General features: G+C 39.0%; 1 protein-coding gene across 5 annotated transcripts; it reads left to right on the top strand.

Annotated features, from left to right (window-relative positions):
- Positions 1 to 432: 432 nt before the first annotated feature.
- Positions 433 to 24,743, top strand: LOC121385268. 5 transcript variants are annotated; one of them, XM_041515877.1, is made up of 2 exons: positions 433 to 704; positions 23,262 to 24,743. In XM_041515877.1, exons 1-2 carry the CDS (start codon positions 660 to 662, stop codon positions 24,267 to 24,269), a joined length of 1,053 nt encoding a protein of 350 aa, XP_041371811.1. In that variant the 5' UTR covers positions 433 to 659; the 3' UTR covers positions 24,270 to 24,743. The 5 variants fall into 5 exon arrangements, with proteins under 5 accessions (XP_041371811.1, XP_041371837.1, XP_041371820.1 ...); XM_041515903.1 differs by lacking the exon at positions 433 to 704 and adding an exon at positions 5,678 to 6,137; XM_041515886.1 differs by lacking the exon at positions 433 to 704 and adding an exon at positions 13,435 to 13,718.
- Positions 24,744 to 24,873: the final 130 nt, after the last annotated feature.

Below are 24,873 nucleotides of genomic sequence, written 5' to 3'. Positions count from 1 at the left end.
TATTGCTGGACGCAGGTCCGATTTGAGATTTTCCTACAGTGTATAATAATAATAATAATATTGTTCCACTGCCCTTTGAACCCCTCTCAAACCTTCCAGGTTATTTAGACTACGTACGGGCATGTTTTTATTTTTATTTTTATACATATAATATGTAATATATTTAATCGTTTACTTCTTTTCCTAAAATGCTTTCGTAATACCTCATTCTACAAATTTTTTATGTGCACAAAAGCATCAAAATATTTTGTTTAAAAACGAAATCCTTTCAAAGTTCGTTAATCGTGTATAAACATTTCGTCGCTTTATAGCCCGACTTGAGAGAACACTGCTCCTAAAGCGGACGTAGATAACCAATAAAAGATTGTTGGCGTCACGACTAAATTAGGCTATGTATGCACAAACCGACAACTTGATTGCAAATAGCCTGTCCAGGTATTCTAGCCGAGCACGTTTCCAGTGACACACCTGAGCTGGCCATATAGGAAACTTGGATAAGTTGTAATCCGCTACAACTGTCACTCTGTGGATGTCATCATGCAGGGTGCTCGCAGTTATCTTTCAAAACTGTTTTAATTCTGAGTTATTTTTATTGAAATTTCACAATTAATACGCGTTCTTGAAGTTGATTGTTCTGGAAGTAAAGTAAAAAATATTCCATGGAACGTCCAGACACGACGGATTTTCGGCCCGAGCAGCGAACTGTAAGTTTAACATGATATTGTATGGTATATATGAGGTGTTAAATGAAAACAACATCAGCATGCTCTCATGAGCTATTCGTAGAACAGTGGTAACACCTGATTTCGTACTGATGAAAAATCAGGTTCAATATTTTTGTGTCTGTAACTCATATTTAGTATTAAAATAAATACTGAATGAATGGATGGATGAATGGATTAATGAACAAATGAATGAATAATGAATGAATAAATGAATGAATGAAACCATTTCCATCATTCTACTCTCAAAATTAATTGTAATCAATGTAGAAATGCGTAGTGATTCGTTTGCAACCCTATATAGCTATTTGCTAATATAATGCTGATATGAATAACTGTTGTTATCCTGATTCGGGCTTTTTCGTTTAATTCGGGCAAAAGCTAGCCTGCCTCCACCCCACCCCCCTACAAAAATGGGAGCCCGTACGTCTGTTCTACGGCCTGTTCTTGGCTTCAAAATTGGTTCTACCAGTATCTTTAATTAAAGTATAGGATATCATAATTACTAGGAATTTATAGTAATTCAATACTACATCCATTTCTGCTATAGCTCTCTCTCTCTCTCTCTCTCTCTCTCTCTCTCTCTCTCTCTCTCTCTCTCTCTCTCTCTCTCTCTCTCTCTCAATATGTGTGTGTGTGTGTGTGTGTGTCGTACGCATATGTTGCAGTTTCACGTATGTAAACAAAACACAAACGTTACTAGCTATAAATCGAGTGTACACAGTGAAATGTCAAGTGGCTAAACTGGTTACATAAGGAAATAATCCTGATATATTTAGCATTCAAATCGGCTTACGTATGTGAAATATTTTGTTACCTCACTCATGAGAAATAATATTTAACTTTAAGCACGTGTTTTACATGTGGACAACTTGGATATTCCAGCTTCTAAGAGCATTCATGTACACACATTTAGAAAACCAGAATAAATGTCTGATATGAACAATGATCAGAATTTAAAAAATAATAATAATCGCAGACAGTTCTTTTAATCTGCCTTTTCATTGTACATGTACCTGTATATCCATTTTTTACTAATGCAAAATTCAAACCGAAGTTCATTTTCAAAAAGCTCACTTGTTTTATTTTCTTAACCAATATCGTCAACTGCCTAAATTTCCAATTTAGAAATCTAGTCTCCATTTTAAAAACTAAACATTAAAACAAATATTATCTGTAACCGTAGAAAAGATATATCTTAATAAAGAAAGGCATATGTCCACAAGAAAATTGGCAGTATAATGCAGAAGACAAGTTCAGAAATATATTTCCAACGTTTTGATGCGTGGTACACAAAATTTCTTAGATGGGGATGTCACAGTCGCGTCCCGCTACGAATTGTCGAAGTTACTAAAACTGCGTTTGAATGTGACGTAGATTATTAAACAGATTTAAAGGAAACGAGAAAGGCGCGTCACGTGCAAAGAAAAATAAGTTGATGATGTCTTCTAAATGCCTAAATATTACAAACGTAATCTAAATTGTAACTTTGATATAAAGAATTAAGAATTCATCTTTCTTTTTAAAATATCCAGACTGAACAATAAAATGGTACCCAATACATGTTAATATATGCGACGTGTAACATATTTTATTTATGCTCTTGGATGCTGAACTTAATATGACAAAACAAAAGTATGATATATCATAAACCGCCAACCAATTTACAATATTTTAAAATAGAAACGGCTTTTTGTTATGAAGATTTCTTTATGTAAGCGAAAGGTAATTACAGAACCGAAAACAACAACAAAACAATAACAAAACAAACCAACACAATAATAACAAACAAACAAGCAAACAAATAAACAATAACAACAACAACACAAATAATACCAAGAACACAGAAAAATAAAAAAAACCAGTAACCATATGCAATACGACCAATAAGATTCATAACTTTGATACTTCAAGCTATGCATGTTGTACCGGCCTCGGTAGTGTCGTGGTTAAGCCATCGGACATAAGGTTGGTAGGTACTGGGTTCGCATCCCGATACCGACTCACACCCAGAGCGAGTTTTAACGATTTAATTGGTAGGTGTAAGGCCACCGACTTTTCTCTCACTAACAAGTAACCACTAACCCTCTTCCCGAACAGACAGTCCATATAGCTGAGATGTGTGCCCAGGACAGCGTGTTTGAACCTTAATTGGATATAAGCATGAAAATAAGTTGAAATGAATGAATGAAAGAATGAATGAATGAATATGCATGTTGACTACATCATAGATTTATACCATTCGTTATATAATTTTCGTCTTCATATCAATATGGTCTCCACTCATTCCATACACCACACTGAAGACACGACTTCCTATATACCTGTAACTTTTATCTATTTATTTATTTATTTTATTTATTTTATTTATTTTATTTATTTTATTTATTTATTTATATTTAATTATTTATTTATTCATTCATTCAAAATTGAAAAACATTATTTGTTGGCGAACTTTCTGTAATCTCTTTAATTTGAATTTTATGGATAACAATCTTCTATGAAAGGGACTCTAGAAAGCGTTTCAAGATTGAGAAGCACCTTCGCCGTAATGTGTTGCGTCAGACTTGATCGATGAAGTCAGCTAGATATGTTTCCGTTTTGGGTTTTGTTAAACCATTCATAAGCTGCGCTTGTTGTGGTCTTTATGAGATCAACGTTTTCGCTTATTGACCTTAAATACACGTTTGCGAGTTCTATAAAACCATTCTGAGTCTGAGCTGGTGGAGAAATTTGTGGTGGTTAGCCATAAATATCTCCACCTCCCCCGCCCTCTTTTTTTGTTTGTTTCTTTTCCTTTTTGCTGGTGTTATTTTGACCTTAATACACGTTTTGGGGAGTTTTGTTTAAACCGCCCTCAATCTTTGGTTGTAAAACCTCAACAGTGACAGATCAGCACGTCATATTGTTTTGACCGTTGACCCGTAGAACAAATTAACATGTCTTATCACATGTAGTCCTGGGAACAGTTGATGATATTGTTGTTGTTAGCAAGGTTAGATTAATACACATGTATTTCAAACAACGTCATATCATTCTGGCACAGAAGTTATTCCCTCACGATTATGACGTTCTCTTCCCCCTCTCTCTCTTCCTCCATCTCTCTCGCTCCCTCTCTCTTCCATCTCTCTCTCTCTCTCTCTCTCTCTCTCTCTCTCTCTCTCTCTCTCGCAGGTTTAGATGGCAGTCCTCCTACTGGCATTGTAAGGATAGTCTTGGTGAGTGGCAGTGCTAACTTCTAACCGATTCGTAGAAACAGTGACAATCTTGTAAAAATACCTTGTGCAGAAATACAATTATGATAACGATGACGGTTTGCCGTTCAGGTTGATAGTTGTCCTTATATAAATTGATGTCTACAAAAATTTAAAACTGTTACACACGATCGCAAATATGAATTTAGATCAGTTTAAATGCTGACTGGACATCAGAGAAACGTAGCCCAGTGGTGAAGTCCTCGCCGTCGGTGGGCCCATTGCACTCGGCTATTTTTCGTTACAGCCAGTGCACCACAACTGGTATATTATGATCAAAGGCAGTTTTATGTGCTATTCAGCATATAAATGATTCTTTACTACTAATGGGAAAATGTAGCGGGTTTCCTCTCTAATACTATAATTATGTCAAAATTACCAAATGTTTCACATCCAATAGCCGAAGATTAATAAATTAATGTGTTCCTGTGGTGTTGTTAAAGAAAACAAACTTTATCTTTATGACCTACAACCGGTGTTCTCTTTACCAAATAAAATGAGATAACATACACTTATGTTAAAGGGCAGATAAGACAACCTTTTACGACACTACTAGCACTTGGGTGATAATTAGGGCCGTTACTAGCGGGGAGGAGGCAAGAAAACTCTCTTATTACCCCCCCCCCTCCACTTCCATTTAGTTCATGTATAACGGTATTTTATTTGGCACACAACAGTGAGTGAAATGTACACAAATATTCCAGTAGAAGTTGATTAATAACAATGTCATTAAATGTTGTTTTTTTTCACATTGGCCTATACTTGTTTTAGGTCCTTATTAGGCAACTGTAACGGCCCTCCTGTGGCCTTTACAGTTGCCATCGGATCCAAAACCGGCATCGGTGGCGTCGTGGTTAGGCCATCGGTCTACAGGCTGGTAGGTACTGGGTTCGGATCCCAGTCGAGCAATGGGATTTTTAATCCAGATACCGACTCCAAACCCTGAGTGAGTACTCCGCAAGGCTCAATGGGTAGGTGTAAACCACTTGCACCGACCAGTGATCCATAACTGGTTCAACAAAGGCCATGGTTTGTGCTATCCTGCCTGTGGGAAGCGCAAATAAAAGATCCCTTGCTGCCTGTCGTAAAAGAGTAGCCTATGTGGCGACAGCGGGTTTCCTCTAAAAAAAACCAGTGTCAGAATGACGATATGTTTGACGTCCAATAGCCGATGATAAGATAAAAAATCAATGTGCTCTAGTGGCATCGTTAAATAAAACAAACTTTACTTCTTTTACATAACAAGGCCAGTATGAAACCCCTCATTTAATAGCATAATAAAATAATTCGTAAATATAAATCTTAAAATAATTTTCCTTTTGTGACTCTCTCTCTCTCTCTCTCTCTCTCTCTCTCTCTCTCTCTCTCTCTCTCTCCCCCCCCCCCCCCCCCCCACACATTTTTTTACATTCATCATCCACAATATACAACATTAAATTACCCTGAAGACGTGGCCGTCTCTACGCATTTTTATTTCAAAATTGTCCAGGAATTATGTCCCCGAGTCCCCAGCATATCTTAGTTTCCCATTTTAGAATTTTGTAAACTCCCCGCTATCCCCCACCCCGCCCTATCTCCCAACATACACACTTTAAAAAAAAAATCTGGATCCGCCTCTAATACGTGTATTTGTGCATGCGTATGGAGTTTTTTCTCTTTTCTTTTCTGTTTTTTTTTTTTTTTTTTTTTTTTATTATAATAATACGAAAGGGAGGGGGCGTGTATTGACGAGCGTCACGTAATATAAAATGGGGGAAAGGGTCTTAGTGTTACAAAACGTCACATGGAAGATAAGAAGGATATTTATAAAATGCCAAATGTTACGTAATAATTGTTGCACGGCCCTGTACTACATCTTCATTCCTCTCACTCTCTCATTTCGCTTTCCTGGCTACCTGTGATGCTCCAATGCGTGCTTTGTTATCTCTCGGCTATTTCTACCACTGCAGTCGCCGTCCACCGTTTGTATTTACCTATATATCAGTGCAAGTCCGCGTACTTGAGGTAGGTCAAAGACTTGACAGTCGTAGTCGGAGCGGTGTTGACTGTGTACCCTGGCTAAACTCCGGCAGGCACGACGTGCACGTTGTTGACAGGTTGTGTCCACACATGTAGCAGGACGGTGTGACCGACGTGACCGTATCACAGCAACGTCAACACAGTAAGTACATGTCGCACCAGAAAACATACATACGTGAGGTTACGGGCACCTGTAGGCTGTAGATAGATACACCATGGGCGTTGAAAGACGCTAGCCACAGGGATTGGGTTAGTCATTCATTTCAACTTATATCCAATTAAGGTTCAAGTACGCTGTCCTGGTCATACACCTTAGGCTTACCAGCTATCTGGGTAGTCTGTCCAGGATAGTGAGTTTGTTGTTAGTGGTTAGTGAGAGAGAAATCGGTGTAGTGGCTTTACGTCTACCTATTGAGTCGTTCAAACTCGCTCTGGGTGGGAGCCAATACCGGGAGCGAACCCAGTACCTACTAAGCATTATATGTCCGATGGCTTAACCACGACACCACCGAGGGCGGTTATATTTTAATTCAAATGGGAGGGGGTGCATAATCTTCATAATTTTGTGCCAGTAACACCCCGCTTCTTCCCCTCCCCCACCCCCTCACCTGCTTCTAACGCCTATGTATATCGATGTTCAGTGAACAAGTGAATTAAGTGTTACACTGACCGTCTTGAGTTTGCAGCCATTGTAACATGTTTCTGTCTAATAGTCTTTTTGGAGACTAAACTTACATATTAAATACGTTTTCTTGTTTAGTAGGCCTATACCATATTGAATTGATTGAAACATATTTGATTGTTTTTTAAAGAACAAATGGATTACTAATCATTAGGCACAAATTATACAACTTACTAGGCCTTCTCCAGTGTCTCTATATCCAACATGTTTGAGGCTAATGTTTAAAGCAGTATTTGCTTTTTGCTTTTTTCTTAATATATATATAATATATATATATATATATATATATATATATATATATATATATATATATATATATATATATATATATATATATATATATATATATATATATATATATATATATATATATATATACATGTATATATATATATATATATATAATTTGTACCTAAGAAATTATTGAAAAATCTGGTTTGGACTACTATAACCATGAGGACTACAAAGACCATGTGTATACAGCCGCTGATATTCTAACCAAAAAAAATAATCTTTTACCTGTAGTGTTAGTCATCAAAAAGGCTCCATATGTAATACACTTGATATAAAGTTAAAGTTTGGAGCGCATTAATTAATTAATTAATTAATCATCGGCTATTGGATGTCAAACATTTGGTAATTCTGACTCGTAGTCTTCAGAAGAAACCCATTACATTTTTCCTCATGCAGCAAGGGATCTTTTATATGAACTTTCCCACCGACAGGAAAGCACATACCACGGTCTTTGTCCAGTTGTGGTGCACTATTTGGGACAAGAAAAAAAAACCCCAATCAGCTGAATGTATTCACCGACGTGGTTCGATCCTGCGACGCAAGCACCTCAAGCGAGCACTCGACCGACTGAGCTAAATCCCGACATTGATATAATGACAGTCCCTTTAAAATCTGAGTCAAGTGACAACACCTTACTAGTCAAAAGATCCAGGTCACTCCGCTCAACTGACGTTTGTGTATAGTTTATGTATATTCTGATAACATCTCTAATGTTAGTGATCAGTGTAAAGCTGATTTTCTTGGTTGAGCTCGAACAGGTGAATAAGTGACTTGTGCTCACCGAGCGAAGGCACAATTTGTTGTAAGTGAGGTGAGAGAAAGGAGTATTTGTTTAGCACATATTAAATTACAGCCATTTGGTGCTCGATACATGGTCGAGCGAAATAGTGACAGCGAGAATTAATTGGAACTAATCTGGACGACAAAAGCTTTATCATATTCAAAATGACACCTTACTACAAGACAGAGTCTAACGGTCGTATCCTCTCCCATGAAGCGTTTAAATGTAGTTTAATATAAATGGATCATGGTTTAGCCCGTGTGAAATTTATGTGTATTTATATGTGAAAAAAGAAGGTGCATTTTAAACTACGTTTATTTAGTGTGTAACTCTATGGTTACATGTGTGTGTGTGTGTGTGTGTGTATATATATATATATATATATATATATATATATATATATATATATATATATATATATATATATATAAGAATTGTTTCTCATTTTTTAGGAATTTATCGATGTATAAAAGTTACAAATGGTATAAAATCGCGTAGCGTAGCGAAGCGATTTTATACTACATTTGTGACTTTTATACATCGATAAATTCCTAAAAAATGAGAAACAATTCTTATAATTACAAACAGTACAAGAAGTGTACCTTAAAACACTCAAAAATAATTTCTTTCGTTCTTACCGTCAGCCATGTTCTGTAAATAAGCGTAGGAATACATGTATACATACTATTGGATGTTTTGGGGTTTTTTTTTAACAGAATAAAAACAAAAAAAAAATATATTGTAAAATTTTTTTTTATATAACATGAATATCTCATCCAGTTTCCCTTATTTTTTTAATCGAGAAAACTGGGTCATCGAGCTAAAAATAGTTCCAATCGATCTTGGTCTTCCGTGATGACGTATTTTTATGAGGTTTATGGAAGGATAACGCTTGGTTTTTTAGTGACGTCAGCCAATCAGAATACAGTAAATCGTATAAATTCGGAAAGTTTGTAATTATATATATATATACACACACACATACACATACACACATATATATATATATATATAGAGAGAGAGAGAGAGAGAGAGAGAGAGAGAGAGAGAGAGAGAGAGAGAGAGAGAGAGAGAGAGAGAGGGAGGGAGAGAGAGGGAGGGGGGGGGGGGGGTATACCTAATAGTGTATCATGAAGAAACGGTTTAAAAACCGACAACTTTAAAAAGAAACATTATTATACAGCTACGTAGTTTTAAATTATCGTCACTGTCATCACTTCCACCATCATCATCGCAATCGCCATCATAATTTTTACTATCATCACTATCATCATCATTATCATCGTCATCATGACTGTCGCACTATCATAGCTATCATCACCATCAACATCGTCTAGTGGGACAGGAATAAGTTGCCCACTTCCCTCCCTCCGAAAAACAGAAAAGGCGGGACGTAGCCCAGTGGTAAATCGCTCGCTCGATGCGCGGTCGGTCTCGGATCGATCCCCGTTCCAGCCAGTGCACCACGAATGGCATATCAAAGGCAGTGATATGGGATGTTGCATATAAAAGATCCCTTGCTGCTAATCGAAAAGAGTAGCCCATGAAGTGGCGACAGCGAGTCCCCTCTCTCAATATATGTGTGGTCCTTAACCATATGTCCGACGCCATATAACCGTAAATAAAATGTGTTGAGTGCGTCATTAAATAAAACATTTCCTTCCTTCAGAAAAATAGAAAAAGTATCTATTTTGTTTAGCTCGAGAAGACCCCACATTATATTCCTTTTACTGCTCTCTAGATTTGTTTTATTTATTACGTGCCTTTCATCATCACCAGTATGCTCTATTCTAAAACTGAACTTGTTTTTGTTTTATTTATTACGTGCCTTTCATCATCACCAGTATGCTCTATTCTAAAACTGAACTTGTTTTTGTTTTATTTATTACGTGCCTTTCATCATCACCAGTATGCTCTATTCTAAAACTGAACTTGTTTTTGTTTTATTTATTACGTGCCTTTCATCATCACCAGTATGCTCTATTCAAAACTGAACTTGTTTTTGTTTTATTTATTACGTGCCTTTCATCATCACCAGTATGCTCTATTCTAAAACTGAACTTGTTTTTGGTTTTTTAACTACTGTAGTCCAGTACACTTTATTTGGGCAGCCCATCCTAATTGCTCCAAATCATATTTAAGGTTTTTTTTACTTGACCTTTAATTTTACGTCCGATCATGGATCTTGGTATTTCACTAAAACAAAATCCATTGCAAATTCTGTCCACCTCAAACTTCTGCCCTGGAAATCAGGCACTGGTGTAGTCAGAGGTTGTGTTCAAGCAGGCGCATGCGTAGGCATTTTAGCAGGGGAATATCTAGACTGGTGTACAAAGTTTATAGGTGGGGTGGGGGGGGGGGGGGGGGTCGAGTGATGCTCTTCCAGAAAATATATTGAAAAAAGAAGAAGAAAGTTTGCTTGAACGCAGAGTGGGGGTGGGTCCCCTGTCACGGTAGACGTGTCTAAACTTTAAATGGATACATGCATATTAAATGAATACTAGTACCTATAGCCATTAACATCACCTTCGATCATTGGTGAAAGCTACGTGACTTTAAACCCGTTTCAGCCAGTCACTGTAGGTGTGACAGAAGAATAGCCGCATCTGTCAACCTTTTCCACGTTAACCCGTTACAATGCATGATCCTTTTTCACCTTTCGTTTTTCTTGTAACTTGAAACAGTAGCCCCCGGCTATAGGTATGCTAATTAAACTTGACGACACGTCAAATCGGTGGCCGCCTTACGTTTATATAGCCGTTGACTTCCGTTCTGTATACAAAAGAACAAAAGTGTTAACAGTTTTTTATACGGTAACATAATGTAACATTTTAGCACAAATTTCAAAGCAGATATTTTTGAAAATTTAAAGGCAGAGGTGCATACATGAACGGTTCTTCTTCTTCTTCTAACTTATTTTTGTGCTTATATCCAATTCAGGTCCCAAGCACGCTGTCCTGGGCACACACACACACACATACACACACACACACACACACACACACACGCACACGCACACACACACACACACACACCTCAGCTATCTGGGTTTCTTCCCAGGACAGTGGGTTAGTTGTTAGCGAGAGAAAACAGGGTGTAGTGGTCTTAACCTACCCATTGAGTCGTTAAAAATCGTTCTGAGTGGGAGCCGGTACCGGGCTGCGAACCCATTACCTAAAAGCCTTATGTCCGATGGCTTAACTACGACACCACCGAGGTCGGTCATGAACCTATTACAAGGAAAAACAAAATATTTTACCTGAAAAATATGTAGGCCTTGTAATTTGTTTCGAAAAGTACTTTAGCAAACACTTTAATTTGTTATCGACATTTTGGTACATAATTGATTATTGGCTACGTTGCGATTTTGGACGGTAAAATAACCATGTTTAATATTCCCATTTGCTGATCCAGGGGTTCCAGGGGTTTCGTGCCCCCCCCCCCCCCCCCCATCCCCCCCCCTGCCCCACCCCCCCCCCCCATCCCTGCCTGTTCGAAGTGCCCTTTTTCATAACTTTTTTTTTTTAATTCGTCATCAGTTGTAAGATAACTGATATCTAACGGCCACTCATGTAGTACTCTCTCTCTCTCTCTCTCTCTCTCATCCCTCTCTCTCTCTCTCTCTCTCTCTCTCTCTCTCTCTCTATATATATATATATATATATATATATATATATATATATATATATATATATATATATATCTTGTGTATCTGGTATATAGTATTTAAAAATTCAGTTTACCCGCATGTTCGAAGTGCCCTTTTTTGTGACATTTTTTAATATTTTAAATTTACCTAACGGCCACTTATGTAGTATTCTCTATATATATTTTGTGTATCTGGTTCATATTGTTTAAAAGTCAGTTTATCGTGTTTGTGACACTTCGTGTTTTTGTGTACATGACAACACCAGAAAGGGTTGTTGCTGAGTTAATTCGATAACTGATAAGAGGACATTTAGTTACGATTCAAAGGATACAGTGTCATCAAAATTTTGTGCGCGTCAAATGGTCACACCAATATACATTGTCAGGCGTTCTGCCAGAAACTATTATGAAGATACGTAGTAAAACGAAAATCAGCTACATAGTAAAACGAAAACAGACCATAAATATCCTTTGAACAGCAGTTACCTTTCCATATAAAAATGACAATGTCGCACAGGTTATTTATTGATTAAACTGTACGTAGTACCGGCCTTGGTAGTGTAATATTTTGTTTTTCCTTGTAATAGGTTCATGACCGGCCTCGGTGGTGTCGTAGTTAAGTCATCGGACATGAGGCTGGTAGGTACTGGGTTCGCAGCCCCGTACCGACTCTCACCCAGAGCGAATTTTAACGACTCAATGGGTAAAGTGTACGACCAGTGCACCCTCTTCTCTTTCTCACTAACCACTAACAACTAACCCACTGTCCTGGGCCCCGTTCCACAAAGCGATCTTAGCCCTAAGATCACCTTAAGTGCATAGCTACCTTATGCATTAAGGTGATCTTAGTGCTACGTAGTTTTACCCTCGGTACCCAGCAGATCATCGTACTCCATCATGCTTGCATTCATTTCATTTCATTTTAACGTAGTTTCGTGCTTATATCCAATTAAGGTTCAAGAACGCTGTCCTGGGCACACAATTCAGCTATCTGGGCTGTCTGTCTAGAACAGAGGGTTAGTTGTTGTTAATGGTTAGTAAGCGAAAACAGGGTGTAGTGGTCTTACACCTACCCATTAAGTCGTTAAAACTTGCTTTGGGTGGGAGCCGGTACCTGGCTGCGATCCCAGTACCTACCAGGCTTATCTCCGATGGCTTAACCACGACACCATCGAGGCCGGTATCATGCTTGCACGTGTTACGTGTCCTACAACAACAAATTATTCAAGTTATTACTTGTCTAATTATCTCCAAGTCCTGTCTGATTCATACACGTTTTAATTACATGTTTTAGATTACAAATATTAAAAACACATTATCTCCTTGCGGTATCTATTTCATACAAATATTAAAAACATATTATCTCCGTTGCGGTATCTATTTCACACAGGTTGCGATTTGTATAAACGTTTTAATTACATGTTTCAGATTACAAACTTGCAAAAGACGGACTAATCAACCGTAACGATAGAACGTTACTGTTGATACGTTTAAGTTTTCGGTCGACTGACCACGTAACAGACTTTCGCATGTTATTTTCAATTCATTTTAGTCCTCATATACAATTAAGATTCACGCACGCTATTATGGGCACACATCTCAGCTATCCGTGCTGTCTGTCCAGGACAGTGGTTTAGTAGGTAATGAGAAATGAGAGAGAGAGAGAGAGAGAGAGAGAGAGAGAGAGAGAGAGAGAGAGAGAGAGAGAGAGAGAGAGAGAGAGAGAGAGAGAGAGAGAGAGAGAGATACAGAGTTAGTGAAAGAAAAACAGAGAGAGACAGAGCGAGTTAGTGAGAGAAAGAAAGAGAGACGGAGAAGTCGGTGTAGTGGCTCCACTGAACCGTTAAAACTCGCTCTGGGTTCAAACATATTATAATAATGTTAAATATATCAAAGAAAACTAGATTAATATCCGCGTTTCTTTTGTTGTTCACTATACCTTTAATACAGATAGTGGGCCCGGCCCGTTAGTTAGTCACTGGCGATGTCAGAGATTAAATCCGAGGTGGGCGTGCCTGAACCTCTGTGGATATAGGCACGTTAATACTAGTGTCACGGTCACGGCCCGTTCAATCACGTCAGTAAAAGCCTGACGGAGTGTGTAAGTCTAGGTGTAGCGCTAAGACAATCTATCAATCGACTGTCGGTATGAAATGAGCCTTGGGGTCGTTTATCTACCTGCACTGTGAGTCCGTATTTTGGTGACAGCCTCGATCGCCGCGGCGACACAAAGTTCCACCCAGAAGGTTAGTGCGGGAGGTTACTAGTAACACACGCTGAGGAGTTATGCAATGGCGAATTCTTCTCAAAACTTTAAGGTAAATTATTGGTGGGAATTAGTATATTGTAAAACTTGTAACATATACAATGTATATGTTTATGTAATATTAGCGACGAGATGAAACTTAACTAAAGGAAACCCTTAGAATCAAACATGTTATTGTAACGAACTGTAGTAATTATAGCTATAGACTTTTCACCTCTGTTTTTCTTTCTTTCTTTCTTTCTTTAGAGTATGGTCATTTATTTGGAAATGATGATTGATTTAAATAGTTATTTACTACTACTAATAATAGGTGAATGTTTTTCCCCTTCTTGGCTTGTTTGTTTCTTGTTCTCTTCCTTTCTTTTTGTTTTGTTTTGTTGTTTTCATTTTCTTTTTTAATACCTACACACTTAATCTTTAGACGTAGTTGTATTTAAAATAGTACTGATATTTTTGAATAAACCAATGTAAAATAAAACAGTATTATTGGTGGGTTTTGGAGTTTTTTTGTGTTTTTGTGTTTTTGTTTTTTTACATACTATAAGTATGTCCAAATTCTAAATTAAAATCATCCAAGATGTACGTACCAACTAGAACTACTACCCTTTAATAAGTATTAGATATAATGCATTTAAAGATGTACGTACCAACTAGAACTACTACCCTTTAATAAGTATTAGATATAATGCATTTAAAGATGTACGTACCAACTAGAACTACTACCCTTTAATAAGTATTAGATATAATGCATTTAAAGGACCTTCTTTGAGGTACAAGCTCTATATTTCGTTATGTTTTACAGTCTCAAAAATACAAGTTTCATATTTCACAACTTTTACTTCATTTGTGATAAATAAGGCCTAACTAAAATTAATTGGGCCAACATATAATCTTCACATAATTAACTCAAGAATATATATATATATATATATATATATATATATATATATATATATATACTCTTCAAAAGAAGAAACGCAAAACCACATTGTCGTAACATTTGGAGAATTGATTTAATTATTGAATGGTGAGTCCGATAATTACCAAATGTTGCAGGATTGTTCACAATTCACTCTAGTCCATTGTGAGTAAGTGATAGGAAACACCACCAAGGTCAAGGTCATCTGGAGTCAATACCGGGTGTGGCCTCCGCGTGTGTTGACAATTGCCTGGCACCGCCTGCTCATTGAAGCAACCAGAGTACGGATGACGTCCCGGGGGATGGTGGCCCACTCGGCCTGCAAGGCTGCTGCCAGCTCGGGCAGGGTCTGGGGCTGTGGTTGTCGCTGTCGGAGGCGTCGGTCCAACTCATCCCATAGATGCTCAATTGGGTTCAAATCCGGTGATATCGATGGCCAAGGAAGGACATTAATGTTGTTGTTCTGTAGGAAAGCCGTTGTGAGACGTGCTGTGTGAGGCCTGGCGTTGTCATGTTGGAACACTGCGTTGGCGTTGGCCATAACTGGAACGATGTGTGGCCGGAGGATCTGGTCAATGTAGCCCTGTGCATTCAGGTTGCCCTGCACGTGGACCAGGTCAGTTCTGCCAGTGTGTGAGATGGCTGCTCACACCATTACACTACCCCCGCCGAATCTGTCCACTTCCTGCACGCAGTTTGCCGCATAACGTTCACCACGACGCCTATACACGCGACATCTTCCATCATGACGTCGGAGCAGAAATCGGGACTCGTCACTGAACCACACCTGTCTCCATCGCAGTTGAGGCCATTGTCGATGAATCTGGCACCATTGCAGTCGGAGTCGACGGTGTTGTGGTGTTGAGATGACACCTCGAACTGGACGTCTGGCACGAATTCCTACCTCACGTAGGCGGTTCCGTACGGTCTGGTCGGATATCCTGCGCAAACCTGGTATTGCTGCGGCTGTGGAGGTGGCAGTAGTCAATCGTTCCCGAAGGTGACGTACCCGGATGTAGCGGTCCTGCCCGGGGGTAGTGACCCGTGGTCGACAGGATCTAGGGAGGTCACGTGTTGATCCATGTTGCTGGTAACGGTCCCACAGTCTGGAGATGGTGCTTGGGGACACATGGAATGCCCTGGCAACGGCCGTTCTGGATTCGCCTGCGTCTAGTCGGCCGATGGCATTGTTTCTCTGCGGTTCACTGAGACGTGGCATGTCCTGGATTGTCAACTGTCGGCCAGATACAGAGGCCAGGCAAGCGAACACCCTGCACTTTTATACTGTCGGTGTTCATGTTGCACGTGCAGACAACGCACGTGCAGTGGTGACATGGTTTGCACGTGGCTGCGTTTTTGCGAATATTCACATTTTGGAACTTTATTGTACAGTAGCTGCGTTTTATCGAATGTAACCGTGGGAATGTGTTTGGGACATGCAATGACCTTATATTCACAAAGCATGAACCGGTAGGAAACATAAAATCGGAGTTATAACCCATTTGTACCCTTTTGCGTTTCTTTTTTTGAAGAGTATATATTGTTGTTTTTTTTGTTTTTTTAAACACACAAAAAAACCGCAGGACGTATATCGACATAAACAGTGCTTTTCTCAAAAATCCTTGGCGAAAAATATAAAGTACATTAAGCAATATTCACCGTGTATTCATTTGAATAGCAGCCATTCCTTGGTGAAAATGGAGCTGGCCTCAGACTACAATTAATTTCACTATGTATTCTCATGTAGCCCCAGTGGCTGTAGCACTTTTATTAATTTCACCAGGCCATTAGCATTTCACAGGAAACATTACCTGCCTGGGCCCAATGAACACTCAAAAGGACGACCTCTGTTGTCCAGCTCTTTTCCGCGTTATATCAATGTAAACAAACACACGTGGGCTGAGGGACCGAATCACACCCATTTCTGTGCATTTTTCAAAAAAATTGCATGACTTCAATGTGCTCTGGGGGACATTATGCAGTATCCAGTGTAAACCAAGTGCACATATTCACTAACTGCATCCTCTTGCCTGTCAAACCCAGTGTAACAATCCAGTATACTAAGCAGCTCCCCAGCCATTAATCACATATCAAGAAAACTATATTTTCTCGCATTAGTTTCCGTATTTTTGACAACCAAATGGGTGGATAACTCTAGTCTGAGGCCAGCTGCTTGAGCTAGAACTGTTTTTAACATGCCCACTAAGGTTACAGGCATGTCTATCCTGGATAGCCAGGGAATTGACCCGGGACAGAAATGGAGATGCAGTATAGATTCAAACTGCGTGTTGACCTGTCGATCACCCTTTTTAGATTGTGCAATAAGGCCAAACATAATAATATGCGTGGTTCAGATCACATAGGCCAGAACAATTACTGTAGGTAGGTAGGCTCAAATCTTGTGTCTTTCTTCTTTTCTTTTTTTTTTCTTCTTCTTCTTCTTTTCTGGGGTAAATTATTTAACGTAGGTAGGCATTGTATAAACTTTTGTTTTTTTTAAAAGACTAATTTATTTTATTTTAAAATGTAATTAGCAATAGAGCAAGGTTTTTCTTAAGTTTAATTATATTTAATATTCAGTATAAAATTGTGCAAAAGTTAAACAAAAATTTCCACTTGTTGGTGATATACATTTAAAAAAATGATTTTCTTTAAAAAAAAAAAAAAAATATGGTCGTACGGTTTGTCTAGGTACTTTCGGGTAAACGGGATCACAACTATTATTTTGTTTGGCCTAATATGGATTTATAAAACTGATAATAAATAAAAGTTATTTGAATGTAACGTTTTTGTGGGCATGTAAATATATAAAAAAATTCATGTTACTTTTAATCTTTGTGCTTAGAACATCAGTGTCTTTACATGGAGTATATGCAATGTGTTGTCGTACTTGTCATACTGATGTTTGTACTTTGTTCAACCTGGATTGTACCTGAAATTATTGCATGGCTATTCAGGCATTGTGATGTGTGGCTACAGAGATGATAAGAAAAAAACAAGAAGTGATTTGACATATTAAGTCACCAGAGATAATGTGACACTGGCTACAGTCAGACGTGTTTTTCTTTACGATAACCATAAACGTACGAGGCTGGGGGGGGGGGGGGGGGGGGGGGGGGTGGGGGGGGGGGGGGGGGGGGAGGGGGGGGGGGTGGAGTAACCGTCTCTAGTGCAGGAGCAAATCCTTAAATGCGGGCAAATATTATATAGATATTCTGACAAAATGTGCTAAACTGAGACCTTCTTGCTATGTAGTTCCACCATTCTAGCAGCAAAATTAGATGTAATCAGTAGTATAGCCGCCCCCCCCCCCCCCCCCCCCCCCACACACACACTACTGTCATCCATGTGGAAATAAGTAGTGGTTCGTTTGCAACCCTATATAGCTGTTTGGCAGCACTACTAATATGGATAATTGTTATCCAGATTTGGGCATTTTCGTTTAATTCTGGCAAAACCCCAGCCTCTCCCCCCCCCCCCCCCCCCTTACAAAAATTGGAGCCTGTACGCCTATGAAGATTATTATACAATTCTTCATTTAGATCAATATAATATATGTTACAGGCCTAATTTAAGTTGCCACGTGGATTAATTTTGAATAATAACGAGTGTTTTACTGCAGGTACTACTTTACTACTTTTCTTTCATTTTTTTTCTCTTGAAATATTCTTTTATATATATATATATATATATATATATATATATATATATATATATATATATATATATATATATATACAGTGAAACCCCTCAACACCGGACCCCCTCTAAACCGGAATCCCCTCAAAACCGGACGTTTTCCGCGGTCCCGTGATTTACACATCTTTTAACACTATATTTTACCCCTCTAAACCGGAAACCCCTCTAAACTGAACACCGGACAAACAATTCGGTCCCAATGTGTCAACTTAGTGTAAATCCTACCCCTGAAAACCGGACGATCAAACTGATACCAATCAATATGGCGCCCACCTTTCTGTGAACACCGATGGCTAGTGCAATATGCGCATGCTCGAGATCGCTGTTATCAGTGTAATCACCGCTGCATACAGTACAGGTACCGCTCAACTGGTAAGATTAGCAACTTGACAATAAACAATTAAAAGGACTGATCGCAAGCTTTGGTATGGAGTTAACTACTGTAAACACATTGATTGTGTTGTAATTATGGTTAACATTAGCGGAGTTCGGGTTTGGGTTAGATGTCTTTATTCAGTTACGAGTGTGTTTTAAGGTCTTAAATGTGATCCTTCACAAACATGTCTCATGATTTGCTTCAAAGATTGACACAAATAACAGGGAATTTAATTTGCTGCCTTCCTATTGTGTGAATTAGTTGGGTTTTTTTTAAACGTTTGTTTAGCGAAATAAAGAGTAAGCAAAAGCATATGTTTCTCCGTCGTTTTTATTTTTCTAAATGCTCATAAATGCACCATTTTTCAGCATATTCTGGTTGTTCTTGTTTTAAAACACTTTTAACACTTTCCCTATTTTATGGAGAACGGAAGGTATTTCCGTTCAGGCAGACCCCTGAAAACCGGACACCTCTAAAAACCGGACATTTTACTTGGTCCCATGGATGTCCGGTATTGAGGGGTTTCACTGTATATATATATATATATATATATATATATATATATATATATATATATATATATATTAACATCGACTAAATATACCAGTTTGTAACACTGTCTCCACTTTCAGTTTATATAGTTGTCTATAGGAGCGGGCCCATAAAGTTAGCAAACTTACAAGCGCCCGATCCGTTTGTTCTTTCTGCAATAAAATGTTTATTGTCGACAGCAGACTGCACGCTATGATCTATTGTTTATGCCACACAACTTAAAGCGTAAACAACGTTTATCAAGCATGTTTACGACTAGTACAAATTCGGGAACCGCTACTTCTTTGACTTAAAGGGACTGCCCACAGTTTGCAGCCATTGTAAGATGTGTCCAACTAACAGTCGTTTTAGCGACTAAAATTACATATTGAATACATTTTCTTGTTTAGGATATCAGTGTCTGTATACCCATGTGTTTGCGGTCGTGTGCTGATGTTTGTAGCAGTTATTATTCAGTTTGTTCTTAATATATATTGTTTCGTATGTACGACATTATTGGGAGCTACAATCCGGCAAGTAGAAACATTAGGACAACAAACACCGTGTTTATACACATACTTATCGTCGCTGAACTAAGACAAACTATGTAACACATGGCTCTTGTGAACTATAACATGAAGAAAAAAACCCACATTTAAAACTTGTATAGTTCTTTAAGAGCCCTTTGTTATACCGAATCAGGTCGTAACAAAACAGGTTTTTTTTTTTTTATCTCCTGAAAAACATAAACAATGTAGACACGAGGTTTACGTAGTTCAGCGACGTTGTATTCTAAGCAGTAATATATAACCGTAAGTTTGTTTTGTTTAACGACACCACTAGAGCACGTTAATTTATTAATCATCGGCTGTTGGATGTCAAACATTTGGTAATTTTGATATATAATCTTAATGAGGAAACCCGCTACATTTTTCCATTAGTAGCAAGGGATCTTTTATATGCACCACCCACAGACATGATAGCACATACCACGGCCTTTGATATATATGTACTAGTCGTGGTACATTAGCTAGAACAAGAAATAAAACAATAATATATCTTTAATATGTAATTTAAAAAAAAAATTATCATTTGTTTTTTATTCACCATTCCCTGTTACAAAGGCCTACCTTCTGGCCAGGGTGAAAACAGGGGGAAGATGGTCAGCAAGACCAGGAGCTCAAGATAACAACTAGGAAGAGCCCTCAGAAAATACACAAATAGCCCCAACTGACACAACTTATCCCAGTCGCAGTGGCACAATTTACAGCATTCCCACCATTTTTATATTTTGCTTAATACAGGAAACGTTTTGTCACACAATGGATTCAAACTTGCCTTGAAAAGACACGCAAGTATTAGACTGTTTATCACCATTTATAGAACATGCACACTATTTACAATTATTGTAATAGGAATCAACATATCTCATACGTTGAAATCAACCTTTTCATGTAAACACATATCTTTTCCTTCGCAAACTTTACAAAAATGGCCAAGATGATTCATCCATATTGCATGAGCAAAGTAGGTCACAAGCTGTCAGTAGGTGTCGCCCATGTCAGAATTTCTCTTTTTAAAAAGAAATGGGAAGGGATGGTTCAACTAACCCTCCCCTAGTCTGGCTAGCGATAGCGAGTTTTCCCCTCTCACTCTAGACCAAGTGGGGTGGGGTTGGGGTGGTGTGTGTGCCGTGGTGGGGTTGGGGTGGTGTGTGTGCCGTGGTGTGGGTGGGGGGCGAAATAACGGTAGTTTAATCTATAATATAATACGAAAGGCTGTTTTAACATTTCCGATCGTTCTGATCGCTTCTCCTCTTTTGATCTGTACTACTTTATACTTACCCGATGCCGCACTTCGCAAGTATCTTTTTGTACTCACGATATGCTCTAGTGGTATCGTTAAACAAAACAAACTTTAACTTTTTTGTACTCGGGGCCATCCGACTACTGTACACACATCGTGCTAAATATTGCGTACAAAGATGAATTTCATAACAACGACGGCAATGGAAGCCGCCATCTTTGTGGCGTAACATAGAAGCAGCTATATACAGTGTAATGTTTACCTACACGGAAAGCCCAGTGCAAGGCTACCACACTCCATCTAAACGTTTCCCCGCTAAGCACGAGTTACATCTAGTATAATAATAATCATGTTTTGAGGTGGCCATTAAAGAAACCTTATTTTCCTTTCTTTTCCTTTCCACTTACTAGCACGATAAATGGAACGAGTTGAACAACTGACCATCGTCTTAATTTGGTGGGAGTATTTTGTGTTGGAAGTGTGTGTATCTGTGTGTGTGTGTGTGTGTGTGTGTGTGTGAGGGGGGGGGGGGGGTGGGTTCGTTGCCATGACTTGTATAAACATGCCGATGGATTGTCACGTTGTTCAAACAGTGTAGTCTAGACAGAATAAGAAACCTTTACAGAATGTGCTATAGAACGGCGTTGGAAAGTCCGTGTGTGTGTTTGTACAGTACATCGAGCGGTCGTGTCGCGGTTTTGTTTTTGTTTTTTTTTAAATTTTATAGGAGCACTTGTTGCATGGCGCATTCTTTGCAGAAACGTATTAAAACGTTTCACCAGTATTGATGTAGTAATCCTTTGAATAGCTGTTATAATTCTCAGTTTTCTCCGTCAACAAATAAAGGGTGTGTACAAAACAAGCGCATTTGCTATCATTATTGCGATTAGTTAAATACAGTACAGGCAGGTGGATACCACTCATAAGATATTCACACCTGGCAAATATATGGCGTGACCCTTTTTTTAAAAGAATGACAAATGAGCAAGCTGTATGACAAAGTTTTTTTTTTGGGGGGGTGGGGAGAGAGAGAGAGAGAGAGAGAGAGAGAGAGAGAGAGAGAGAGAGAGAGAGAGAGAGAGAGAGAGAGAGAGAGACACTGACTTACTGATTGCATTACCCTACCTACCTCACCCACCTCACCCTACTCGCACATACGCCTGTGCATCTCTCTACGTGTGTGTGTGTGTGTGTGTGTGTGTGTCTGTATGTCTTTCTGTGTGTATATATGTATATATATATATATATATATATATATATATATATATATATATATATATATATATAATGTCGTAATTTGCAGCAATAATCTGTTAACTGGTGTTTAACAGTGGCACGCAACAGGCGCTTTATCAACTGCATACATGTGTATTCAATACTGTTCTTTGAACTGTTGTCAAGTTATTCTCAAATTCCATATCCGTTCTTGTTCATACACACAAACAGATATATTAAAATAACGATTTGCGCATTTGAAACTATGCCAACACTTTACAGTCACACACATGTATGTTATTTTAGTAAATATCAGTAATGATGATAGGTTACCTAGCTGTATTTACCGACCAGTGTTTTTGTTAGCCACGTGGATGGATGAAATATATCATGTTTGTATCCACTGACATGTAACTATGTCACGGACTTGGTATAAACGTGTATGCTTAGCTTAGTAACTGGTTTAACGTGTCTATATACCACTAGGGTTTCGAACACGCCTATCCCGAGTCCGGCCTCCGATAGGATCGGGGGTCTGACTCGGGACAGGGAACGTGTACGGAGATACTTTTAAGATAATTGCTAATGGTTTTGTAGGTTTCAATGGACGTGATGATATGACTTTTGGTCGTATATCACTTCTTGCATACAAGCGTAAAATAAAATGCAGTTTTAGTCTTAAAAAGTTTGTTTGTTTAACAACACCACTAGAGCACACTGATTTATTAATCATCGGCTAATGGATGTCAAATATTTGGTAATTTTTACATATAATCTTAGCGAGTAAATTCACTACATTTTTCAATTAGTAGCAAGGATCTTTTATATGCACCATCCCGCAGACAGGATAGCACATGCCACGGCCGTTGATATATACCAGTCGTGGTGCACTGGCAAGAACGAGAAATAGCCCAATAGGTCTACCGATGGGGATCGATTTTAGACCGACCGCGCATTTTCTTCTTCTTTTTCTTCTTCTTCTTATTGCATGCTATTGTCATACTCAGTGGAAACTAAAATAAAACTACCTTCTGCATCTTGTTTTATAGATGGAGTGGCGGGAACTGGAGCGGGCTATAGCAGACGACAAGGAAGGGAGGCTGGAGAACTGGCACGCCACCTACATCATCTGGCTCACCTTGTCGCTGGTGGCCATCGGAATCCACCTCTTCTACATCGTGCTCATCCTGGCCAAGAAATGTCTGCGGACCCAGGTGAAGAACCTTCTCGTAGTGAGCGTCTGCCTGACCAATCTGTTGATGGGCGGCTTCATCATGCCGACGGTGATCCACCTGATCCTCGAGACCCCCGAGGAGAACTGCAACCTGAGGATGGCCGTGCGGGCCTTTAATGACTTCCTCCAGATCCACCTGAACATCATGACGTGTCTCGCTCTGTGTCTGGAGAGATTCGCCTTCATCCTGCAACGTCCTCCACCTTTCAAGTTCTTTCAGATCGTCCTGTCAGTCGTCCTGCTGGTGGTGCCGTGGGTCCTAGGATGCATCATCATCATCCCTCTGTTCTTTGGAGGCTACGTCAAGGGAGACCCCGAAATGGGCTGCGTGATCGAAGTGAACTTGATGTATGTGCTAGTCGCCCACGTGTTCAGCTATCCCATTCCAGCTATCATTCTCTTCGTCGTCGCTACGCTTGTGGGACATTTCGGATGCAAGATACGCGAAAACGCACTCATTGGCCACAACTGCAAACTGCAACCGATTTACCTTCGAAATGAAGCAATCAGAATTGTGACTCTTGTTAGTGTGTTCGCCATTTTACCGGAAGTGCCGTACTTCGTGATTGCAATGCTGAAGTACACGTCGGAATGCAACGATACGTACTGTTTGGATTTTTTCTATGGACTCAAGATCGCTGTGTGGTTGCGAGCAGCCAAGATTCTTGCTTTCCCCTTCATTTGGCTGACGTACCACGACATTAGAGGTGCGATCATGTGTCGACCGGAAACCTCCGATGATAGTACTTCCGGGATAGAATGTGACCCGGATGACGCTGGTTCTATTTCCAGACAAGACACTATGCTTTTGAGACGCGCATGAAAATTAAAATGAAAAAAACACAAAAAACAAACAAATTTAAACAAAAATAATAATAATAAACATTATTTCAAACACACACGCACGCACGCACGCAACCACGCACGCACACAAATACCAGGCGCGTGTGCAGGAATTTTTGTTAGGCTAGGGGTATAGACTGTGGCGAGTGAAGTTTATAGTGGGGGTTGAGTTATGCTCTCCCGGAAAATACATTGAAAAACAATAGAAAAATAATTGCTTTCAAGAGCAGGCAGGGGTTTTGACCCCCGAAACCCGCCCCCTGCACACGCGCCTCAAACACCTGACCCCTACAACCAACAAATAAAAAAAAAAAACAATAAAAAAAAACATTAAAAAAAACAACAACAACAAAAACCAGTCATCGTACTAAGTCTTGTATATATTTGTACTTGTGTGAGCCTGTGATCAAAATCATACCATGCTTAATTAAATGTAATAAAATTCGTGCATGTCTATATATCACTTGTTATCACTGGTGTCAGGGCATATGAAGTTCAAAAACACAATTGAAAACCAATCCATTTCAAGTAAACAGCTAAATATTTAGACACGGTGGAAGTACAGCAATAATTACGATGTGAAG

Source organism: Gigantopelta aegis, chromosome 2, assembly GCF_016097555.1.
Source record: "Gigantopelta aegis isolate Gae_Host chromosome 2, Gae_host_genome, whole genome shotgun sequence".
Lineage (NCBI taxonomy): Eukaryota > Metazoa > Mollusca > Gastropoda > Neomphalida > Peltospiridae > Gigantopelta > Gigantopelta aegis.
Note: the sequence above shows the minus strand (reverse complement) of the source record. Positions and strands in the feature narration are given on the sequence as shown.

Bases quoted from the DNA above. Each gene is read 5' to 3' on its own strand.
- LOC121385268 (XM_041515877.1), top strand. From the start codon at position 660: ATGGAACGTCCAGACACGACGGATTTTCGGCCCGAGCAGCGAACT. The intron at 705-23,261 runs GTAAGTTTAACA...CTTGTTTTATAG, and splicing joins TTCGGCCCGAGCAGCGAACT to ATGGAGTGGCGGGAACTGGA.